This window comes from Dasypus novemcinctus, unplaced genomic scaffold, assembly GCF_030445035.2.
Source record: "Dasypus novemcinctus isolate mDasNov1 unplaced genomic scaffold, mDasNov1.1.hap2 scaffold_338, whole genome shotgun sequence".
NCBI classification, from domain to species: domain Eukaryota; kingdom Metazoa; phylum Chordata; class Mammalia; order Cingulata; family Dasypodidae; genus Dasypus; species Dasypus novemcinctus.
Window position 1 is genome coordinate 32,971 of NW_026688302.1, and position 10,468 is coordinate 43,438.

The 10,468-nt window shown below is 70.9% G+C and overlaps 1 protein-coding gene across 1 annotated transcript; it reads right to left on the minus strand.

Moving 5' to 3' along the window:
* Positions 1–923: 923 nt before the first annotated feature.
* On the minus strand, positions 924–10,468 carry ASTL (astacin like metalloendopeptidase; the record flags this gene model as incomplete). Its single annotated transcript, XM_058292835.2, has 6 exons — positions 924–2,085; positions 5,521–5,660; positions 6,090–6,171; positions 9,107–9,288; positions 9,682–9,799; positions 10,306–10,468. Coding segments are annotated over 6 exons (903 nt in total), but the record flags the coding sequence as incomplete, so codon positions are not given.

Consider the following 10,468-nt stretch of genomic DNA (forward strand, 5'->3'; position numbering starts at 1 on the left):
GCTAGACGTCCTCCAGCCAAGCCGCCCGCGACAGAGGGCTCTCCGGCACCGGAGGCAGCAGCGCTGAGGCCGAGCAATTCTGGCCTGAGTGACATGCTCCGGGCACCCCTCTCCTGTGTCCACACTCGCCTCCGGCTGTTTCCCTGGCCCGTGGCTCCCACCCGGCAGCTGTGACACCCAGATGGACCCCTCCTGCCTGACCACTCCCAGCTCCCTGACCCACCCACCGGTCACCTCAAACACGTCCAGTTCCCCCAGAACCCACCCCCCTCCGTGCCCAGCAGGGTGAATGGGGAGCCGCTGCCCTCCCAAGGACAGCTCCACCTTGAACCCCCAGCCGCCCCTGCCACGCCTTCTGGGGAACCCAGATTTGGAGACCAAACTCCAAAAATACCGGTGGAGGCTCTGGGGGCAGCACCTGCGGGCCTGGCAGGGTACAGACACCCCCCTGCCCCAGCACGGCCACCGAGAAACCCCAGCCCAGGTGCCAGGCGCCTGGCTCTGCCACCTGGAGGGGCAGAGGGCTCAGGTAAGCGGAGGCGCCACGGGTGCTGCCTCGGTCTTAGGCTTCTCTGCCAGGGAAACCCCGGGGGGACTGTCATGCCAGTGGGAGCCTGGCCGCGGCCCCCTCCTCGCCCACCCTAATCCCACACTCAGGTGAGACAGGGCGGGTTTCACAAGCCTTCCAGACCCGCCCCTGGAGGTGCAGAAAGTTCCTAACCGGAGCCTGAGGCCAGGACTGAGGGCAGCGGGCCCGGAGGGGCCCAGGACCGGGCCCGGAGGGGCCGACGCCACACGCCCCCCAGCCCCGCGCCGCTGCCCCGGCCGTGCCCCTCGGCGAGTCCATCGCCCGCCCTGAACCCGCTGCCCCGTCGGGAGAGTGGACCCCCCTCCCTGCCCTGCCCAGGGCCAGCACAAGGCTAAAGATGACCACGAGGGTGAGGGGTCAGCCGGGCACCAGCAAGTACTCAGGCCCGGAGCCCTTTTATTCTGCTCCCCCAAACAGCTGAGACCCCTCCTCCCCCCCACCCCCGCCAGCAGGACTTGCCGGGGCTTGAGGGGCCCCAAGAACAGGGACACAGGACGCGGGCTCCGGGCAGGGCCTGGGCACTGGCGCCGCTGGAGGCTTTGTTCCCTTGATGGAGGGGGAGCTCGTCCCCCTGCCAGGCAGCCCCAGCCCAGCTGGGGGGGTAGGGGGGTGAAACACAAGGCTCCTGGGGGGGGGGGGTGAGGCGCAAGGCCGGGGGGGCCCGCAAGGCCCTGGGAAGCGCGGTTCGGGGCAGACTGAGCTCCACGTCCTGCCCACAGCCGTCGTGGTCGGGCCGAGGTGCCCCCTGCGCAGGCGTGGAAGGGCCCTGGCGCAGCCTCCAACCACAGCACCTCTCCTCCCAGGGCCCCGGGGACACCTGCCCGGAGCCCCTGGGGTCTCTGGACCCAGCTGGCCTACAGTGTGTGAGGGGGAGACCATCACCCCAAGTGCAGTAGAGGGCGGGGGGCCTCGGAGAACAGCAAGCAGGGCAGCAGCTCCCACGACAGGAGGTCCCCTGTGTGGCCCCCTCCCGGGCAGAGGCCCCTGGCTCTGTCTTAAGAGGACACAGGGCACCCCCAAGGAGAGGGAGGTGGGGGGGCAGCACCTGGAGTGCACATGGGGGTGGGGGGTCAGCCATTTACAGCCCCCACCCCCGCAGGCCCACCTTCCCCCACAGCAGACCCAGAGGGGCTTCTCCTCCCGCCCCTCCAAGAGAGGGGGGCCCGACTGGCCTGGAAGACGGAGGAGTGGGCGTGCTCCCCTCGCCAGGACCGGGGCCACAGGCCGAGCCCCAGCACCCCCACAGTGAGCCCCGGGTGCCTGGCTCCCCAGGGCAGCCTATTCCGGTGACGGCCGGCTCCCTGCGTCGGGGGAGGGCACGGGGGGCGCCTCTTCTCCCCACTCGCTCAGCACAGGAGGCGCCGGCCTGGGTGGGCTCGCTCTGGGGCCTGCGGCAGCGCGGGGACCGCCGGGGCGGGGGTGTCCAGGGTCCGCCAACAGCGCCTTCAGGAGCCTCTGCAGGTGCGGCCTGGAGGCAGGAGGGGGGCTCTGGGACCCTGGGCAGGAGAGACGGGTGGTCAGAGGTCACAGGCCAGAGGCAGGCGTGCGGCCCAGCTGCAGAGCCACCCGGGGCCAGGCCGGGCGGGCCACCCAGAGCTTCGGGACCCCCGGCCCCAGGCCCGTAATCGCCACCAGCATACTCAGCCACTGGGGGCTCCCGGGCCCCCCAGGCCACGGTCTGCAGCCAACCGGCCCGGCCCAGCTCTGCAGCCCTCGCCTTCCAGACGCTTCCTTGGCTGCTCTCCCTGCGGCAGCACCCCCACCCCCACCCCGCATCTGGAACCTCTTCTAGAACTTTCCCTCTCCCAGAGCGCCCAGGCTCTGCGCCCTCCACTCTCCTCTCATGGGCCGGGGCCACGCCCTCCCCTGGGCACCCCTGCCCACAGCCACCCCTGCCCCGGCGCCAGAGGCTGCGCAGGGAGCCGTCTTCCACCCGTTGACAGGGACCCACCCACTGGCCTGCTCGCCGGTGGCCTCTCCCCACCCTGCCCGCTGACCTCACGGCCACTGTCCCCTGGGCGTGGCTGGTATCTGAGACCATGCTGACGCCGTCCTCTCCCACGCCCCCCCCCCCCCCCGAGGGCCAGGGTTCCTGAGGGCCACGGTACCTCCCGCCCCACGGACTCCCCACTCCAGGCTCGTGCTGCACCAACTGCACCTCCCACGTGGAGACGTCCCGGCCACGGGGGGCCCGGTGGGGGACCCGGTGGGGGGCCCGCAGCACCTCCCAAGGCGCCTGCTTCCCCAGCCGGCCCCCCCACCCCTTCCGCTCGCCTCCTGGCCGTCGCCATGGCCTCCCTTTGCTCGACTCATGAGCTGGAAGCCCCAGATGGGCCTCGACCCGCCCACACGCTCCAGCCCGCTCCCCCAGGCCCAGGAGGCCCCTCCTCCTGCTCTACCCGCCCCTTCTCCAGGGAGTCTTGGTGTCAGCATTCGGGGTGCTCACGCACCGGCCCGCTTGACGCCCCTTCCCTCGACCCCACCCCGTCCTGCTCCTCGGGACAGTCAGAGCTCAGGGACGAGGACCACAGAGCTGGCCACAGCACCTCCCGGTCTCCTCGTTAGAAAAAGCACATGCTACGCGATAGCCGGTGTATGTATATAGGAAGGGAGAAGGGGTCCATTCAGCGAAGGGAGCTGGACAGCTGGAGAGCCACTGCAGAAGGACGGCGTCCAGCCGCGCGCCCCAGCGCCACGCAGGAAAGTGGGCGGGCCACAGGCCTAACTGGGAGCTGGAGCTGCGAACCCACCCACAGCACACAGGAGGGACCCCGGGCCGGGCGGGGGCCCCCTGCTCGAGGTCTGCTCCGTATCGTAAACCTCCTGTCCCCTGGCTCCACGGTGGCACGCCTCTCTGGTGGACACCCGGCTAACACAGCGTAGCGCCAGCTCAGCGCCACACACTTGCAAGACAGGGTGAATAAGTGACAGATAAGACTGTCCAAGGCAGCCCCCTCACACACACACACACACAAATAGACAGAACACCAAGCAACCAAAGGAAGAGAAAAAAGCAGATAAATTAGAGTTCATCAGAATAAGCTTTCAGGTCCAAAGCACAAACAAAGAATCAAGAAAATGAAGGCAGCCCCTAAAACAGGAGAAAATATTTGCAGGCCGTCATTCACAGATTCTGTATTTGCGAATTCGCCTACCGGCTGAACGTACTCGGGCCCCACACTCAGCACCTGGGGTGCCTTCGCAGTCCTCCGTGGGCGTGCACGGAAGGGCGAGGCGTGCGCCCCCTGAGCGTGCTTCCAGCTGAGCTGAAAGAGGCGCCGCCTTCCGGGTCCGCCTCGCGCTAACCCAGTGGTCTTTTGGGTGGTGATTTCGCTGTTTTAAAACAGCTGAGGTGTTGGCTAGGGTTCCCAAGAGGAGAAAGGCTTGGTGCGCCTTAGAGAAAATACGCTTAAGCACGTCCAGGCGTGCGCTACGTGCCGCCGGCCACGAGTGAGTCAAGCCTGCATATCCCACAAGGAGTCTTTAACCAGAAGTTCACCTCCACCTTCACACACTGACTGGTGAAATGTGGCCAGAGGCTCGCAGGAACCTCGCCCTGCGTCCTGCAGCCATTCGGTGCTCTCTATTTCCTGCCGGCAGCAGCTGCACAGAACCTAACTGCCTCGAATAACAAGACTAGGCTCTATCTGGTAAGGGACTTGTATGCAGGATATATAAAGAACTCTAACAACTCAATTAAAAGACAACCCCGCTGCAAAATGGACAGCGGATTTGAATAGACATTATTCAAAGATGAGATACGAATAGCCGATAAGCTCATGAAAAGATGCTCAACATCATTAGGCATCAGGAAAATGCAAATCAAAACCACAGCCTGACACTACTCCTCACCCACAGAGGATGGCATCATCAAAAGGACAGACAATAACAAGTGTCAGAGGATGTGGAGAAATCGGGACCCTCACAGGGCACGGAAAATGGTGCAGCTGCTCTAAGAAAACTGGCAGTTTCTCAAAAAACTGAGTTTTCATACAATCCAGCAGTTCTACTCCTAAGTACATGTCCAAGAGAACCGAAAACACGTTCACACGAGGAGCTGTCCACAGATGTGCACATCGATGTCATTCGCAATAGCTCGTAAAAGGAAACAGTCCCATTTTCCAACTGACAAACGGGCAAGTAAAAGTGGAATATTATGTGGCCATAACAAAAGAAAAAAGTACTGCCGCGTGGACACGGACGTCCCTTGAAACAGGAGGCCGAGGAGGAAGCCAGCCGCAGAGACCGCGTGCTGACATTCCACTTGCGTGAGAGGTCCAGAACAGAGAAGCCCACAGGGCAGGAAGGAGATCAGTGGTTGAGTGCGGAGGTGGGGGGAAGAGGGGGGGCGGGGGGGAGGGGTGGAGGGAAGGATGGGGAGGGATGTCCCTGCTCAGGGGCTGGGGTTTCTCTGGGAAGCGCCGACGGTCCTGAGATTGCTGCGTGGTGCTGGCGCGTCCCGTGAACGCGAGGAGCCGCTGACCCGCCCGCTCTGAAGGCGAGTTTGAAGCGTGTCGGTTACATCACGAGGCTGCACTGCGGCGCTCGCACAGTCACCGGCCTGTGAACACTAAGCGCGCAGGCACCTGCGCGTCCCACCTGCAGCCCCGATGGTCACCTGCGGCCCCAGCCGTGAAGAGCCGGAGGCGCCCGCGGCCAGCGGCCCTGCCCGCCCCGCGCCTCCCCGCGCTCAGGCCGCGCCGCGGGTCCCTGGAGCGCCAGCTCCCGCCTCCCTGCCGGGCTTCGCAAGCCCCTCCCCGCGCCCCCCTCCCCGGGCGGGTCTCCGGTGGCTCCTTTCCGTTTCCGTGAACTTGGCCCCACTTCTGCTTAACCGCCCCTCCCCCTGTGCTGGAACCAAGCGCCCCCCTCCACGGCGTGGGGTCGCTATGGCAACAGCCACCTCTTAGGCCCCACTCGCCGCCCCCCCTCACCTGCCCCGCGGGGGCTGCAGCCGTACAGCCTGAGGACCCGCGTCACGTCGGAGGCGCTCAGGTTCCACCGCTGGCCCATGTGGACGCCGGGGGCCCAGAGCGGCACGAGGGTGGCGGCCCCGCGGCGGCTGAAGGCGAGCCTGGGGGTGGGGGGGGCAAGTGAGGATGGGGGGGGCAAGTGAGGATGGGGGGGGGCAAGTGAGGATGGGGGGGGCAAGTGAGGATGGGGGGCAGGGAGGATGGGGAGGGCTGGGAGGATGGGAGGCTGGGGAGGATGGGGGAGGCTGGGAGGATGGGGAGGCTGGGGAGGCTGGGGAGGATGGGGAGGATGGGGGAGGAGGGGGGAGGAGGGGGAGGAGGGGGGAGGAGGGGGAGGAGGGGGGGAGGATGGGGAGGAGGGGGGGAGGGGCGGGAGGAGGGGGGGAGGGGGCGGGAGGAGGGGGCGGGAGGAGGGGGCGGGAGGAGGGGGCGGGAGGAGGGGGCGGGAGGAGGGGGCGGGTGAGGATGGGGAGGGGGAGGGGGAGGATGGGGGGAGGGGCGCCCAGGGGGGCCAGGGGGGGGGCCCTCACCTCCCATAGTGCATCACTGACGAGTAGTCATAGGGCGCCAGCATGTTGCTGCTCCGGGATTTGATGAAGTTGATTTCAAACCCTGGAAAAATGGACCTGGAGATGAGGGGGGGGGCTCACGGGGGGGGGGGGGGGCGCGGGGGGGGCTCACGGGGGTGGGGCCTCACCTTTAGGGGCCTAACCCATAGAATCCAGGAAATAACGGGCCCCTCAGTGAGCAGCTCTAAGGGTCGCCTGTCCCCTGGTCTGCTGTCCTGGACCCTCTCCCCAGCAGCGAGCCCCACCTGGCTCCCCTGTCCCCCAGGGCTTTGGAGCCCCTCCCCTCCCCTCCCCCCGGGAGCCTCCCGCTACCCCAAAGCCCCCAGGCCCACCACTCCCACACCCACCCTCCCCTTCACATCCTCGCCCTGCCTGAAATATCTGCCCCTGGAGGCCCCACTTCTTCCTTTTAAAACCCTTGTATTAAACATAATTTTGAAAAGGCAACAGATTCAGTTGATTCAGAAGTCAAAATAAAAGATTATTAAAAGATACAGTGAAAGTTTCCCATCCAGCCTCTCGCCCCCACCACAGCTAATTACTGTTATTAGTGATGCGAGCAGTGTGTCTACGGACAATAAACTAAACAAACATAGTCTCATTTTCCTCCGCTCCTGTGCAAGAGGCACCTTCCCCCCCATAAGGTAGCTAGTGTTTCACCTTTTTTGTTAAAATAATTTAAGAGCTTTTGAATTTGTTCACTCTGTTTTCTAGCTCATTTCTGATTTTACCTCGATTCCTTCCTTCTGTTTTGTTTTTTTTAACTTGGATTGAGATGCTTGTTTCTCTTGATATCAACACGAGTGTTAAGTCTACACTGGTTTAAAGCACCGAGTCAGCTGTGAACCACAGTGTCCTCAGGTTCCTGCAGAAATCCTGCAGTTTCCACTTCTTTAGCCCAGGAGCGCAAAGGAAGGTTTTCTGGTTTGGTGTTTTGCTTTGTTTTGTTTTGAACTTGCACGTGAAAGCAGCTTTGGTTCTGACTTGTTAGTTTCTACTTTCACCGCGTCATGGTTAGAATGCTGGCTGAGCTCGCTGCTCAGCTGGAGGGCGTCACGGCCGTCACGTGACCCTCCAGGCGCACCTCCTGAGCACTGGAAGGCTTGCTTCTCCTCTTTCAGGGTTCAGGGCCCCTGACTCCCCCGCCTGGATCTGGGGCCTCAGTCTCCATCTCCTCTCCCCCAAAGCACCCAGATGGGGGACACTTCCGCCCGGTCACAGAACAGAAGGGGCCCTCTGCGAGAGGTCTCCGCCCGCACCCCCAAACCAAGCCCCTGCTCTGTGCTCCCCCCCGCAGCCCCCACCGCACCCCGAGGGGTCAGGCCGCTGAGGGCCCGGGCGAGAGGCGGGGACCAAGCCCTGGGTACGGCCCTCCCGGAGCCTCAGCCGGACTCTCCGCAGCCCGGGGCGGGGCGGGGGCGCGGCGCGGGGCGGGGACGCGGGGACGGCGCGGGGCGGGGGCGGGGGCGCGGCGCGGGGCGGGGGCGCGGGGACGCGGCGCGGGGCGGGGGCGCGGCGCGGGGGCGGGGGCGCGGCGCGGGGCGGGGGCGCGGCGCGGGGGCGCGGCGCGGGCGGGGGCGCGGCGCGGGGACGCGGCGCGGGGCGGGGACGCGGGGCGGGGACGCGGCGCGGGGCGGGGGACGCGGCGCGGGGCGGGGACGCGGGGCGGGGACGCGGGGCGGGGGACGCGGGGCGGGGGGACGGCGCGGGGCGGGGGGACGGCGCGGGGCGGGGACGCGGCGCGGGGCGGGGACGCGGCGCGGGGCGGGGACGCGGCGCGGGGCGGGGACGCGGCGCGGGGCGGGGGGACGGCGCGGGGCGGGGGGGACGCGCGGGGCGGGGGGACGGCGCGGGGCGGGGGGACGGCGCGGGGCGGGGACGCGGCGCGGGGCGGGGACGCGGCGCGGGGCGGGGGGACGGCGCGGGGCGGGGACGCGGCGCGGGGCGGGGACGCGGCGCGGGGCGGGGGACGCGGCGCGGGGACGCGGCGCGGGGCGGGGGGACGGCGCGGGGCGGGGGGGGCGGCGCGGGGCGGGGGGGGCGGCGCGGGGCGGGGACGCGGCGCGGGGCGGGGACGCGGCGCGGGGCGGGGACGCGGCGCGGGGCGGGGACGCGGCGCGGGGCGGGGACGCGGCGCGGGGGCGGGGACGCGGCGGCGCGGGGCGGGACGCGGCGCGGGGCGGGGACGCGGCGCGGGGCGGGGACGCGGGGCGGGGACGCGGGGCGGGGACGCGGGGCGGGGACGCGGCGCGGGCGGGGACACGGGGCGCGGGGCGGGGACGCGGCGCGGGGCGGGGACACGGGGGCGCGGGGCGGGGACGCGGCGCGGGGGCGGGGACGCGGGGCGGGGACGCGGGGCGGGGACGCGGCGCGGGGCGGGACGCGGCGCGGGGCGGGGACACGGGGGCGCGGGGCGGGGACGCGGCGCGGGGCGGGGACACGGGGGCGCGGGGCGGGGACGCGGCGCGGGGCGGGGACGCGGCGCGGGGCGGGGACGCGGCGCGGGACGGGGACGCGGGGCGGGGACGCGGCGCGGGGCGGGGACGCGGCGCGGGGCGGGGGACGCGGGGCGGGGACGCGGCGCGGGGCGGGGACGCGGCGCGGGGCGGGGGACGCGGGGCGGGGGACGCGGGGCGGGGACGCGGCGCGGGGCGGGGGACGCGGGGCGGGGGACGCGGCGCGGGGCGGGGACGCGGGGCGGGGACGCGGCGCGGGGCGGGGACGCGGGGGCGGGGACGCGGCGGCGCGGGGCGGGGGACGCGGCGCGGGGCGGGGACGCGGGGCGGGGGACGCGGCGGCGCGGGGCGGGGGACGCGGCGCGGGGCGGGGACGCGGCGCGGGGCGGGGACGCGGCGCGGGGCGGGGACGCGGCGCGGGGCGGGGACGCGGCGCGGGGCGGGGACGCGGCGCGGGGCGGGGACGCGGCGCGGGGCGGGGACGCGGCGCGGGGCGGGGACGCGGCGCCCGCGGCCGCTCACCTGGGCGGACCTCCTTCCAGTCCACGCGGATGTAGCGGTCGCGGTCGGCGCGCGCGTGCTCGTGCCAGAAGCCGAGCAGGTGCATGAGCTCGTGCAGCGCGATGCCGGGGCCGGCGCGCAGGCAGGCGGGCGCCAGGGACAGCAGCTGCGGCCCGCCCGCGCGCCCCACGCCCGAGAAGCACCTGCGGCGGGACAGGCCCACGCGTCCTGTCCCGGGCTGCGGGGCCCCGCCGGGCCCTGACTGCCCGCCTCCCGTGACCCGGCCTACGGGGCCGTTAGCGGCCTGGGCTGCGGCGGGGGCGCGGGGTGCGGGGGCGGCGGGGGCGCCCCTCCAGCCGCGGAGGGGAGAGGCCGGAAGTCAGGGGAGCTGACGGGGGGCTCGGGCATGGGGGGGGTCCAGGTTCAGAGCCAGGAAGCCCCCAGACGAGGGCACCCCACCGGCCCCACGCGGGTGGGCCAAGCCCTGGCGGGGGGGGGGGATTGCGGGGGGCTTGGCCCGGGGAGAAGGCGGGGTGCGGGGTACGGGCCAAGCCCCGCGGCCCCCGCCTGGGCTGAGCTCCCGCGGGCGCACTCACCCGGACATGGGCACGATGGAGACGAAGTCCCTTTGGCCGTTGTAGGGGACGAACCTGACGCACGTGAAGCGCGCGAACTCGGCGAAGGCCGCCAGGATGGCCGCCCTGCTGCGCGCGTCTGCGGGGGAGACCGGGGGCTCAGGGGGGGAGGGGGACGGGGGCGGGGGGGGGGCCGGGCCCGGCTGGGGGGGGGCGGGGGAGGGGGCCGGGCCCGGCTGGGGGGGGCGGGGGAGGGGGCCGGGCCCGGCTGGGGGGGGGCGGGGGAGGGGGCCGGGCCCGGCTGGGGGGGGGGCGGGGGGAGGGGGCCGGGCCCGGCTGGGGGGGGGCGGGGGAGGGGGCCGGGCCGGCCTGGGGGGGGGGCGGGGGAGGGGGCCGGGCCCGGCTGGGGGGGGGCGGGGGAGGGCCTCCGTCACAGCAGCCGGCACGCTGAGGCAGGGCCTCCCGGCAGTTTGGCCTCTGAATGGTCAGATGAGCCCAAAACGTGCGGCCCAGGACTTTAACCCCCAGGCTCGGGAGGCCCTCGGCGAGGGGGGGGGCGTGATGGGGGCGGGGGTCCTGGAAGAGGAGGAGGAGGGGAAGCCCAGAGGCGCGGGCGCGGCGGGCACAGCTGGCCGCGGCACTCACCGTACTCGCTGGAGAGCAGGAAGGGCACCTCCACGCGGCCGCCGCTCTTGGGCCACTTGCCGCTGGTGGCCGACAACAGCTGGAAGGGGCTCTGAGGAGAGAGGCCGCTAGGGAGCCCCAGGACAGACCACGGGAGCCCTGAGGGTGCCAGACGCAGGGGGCA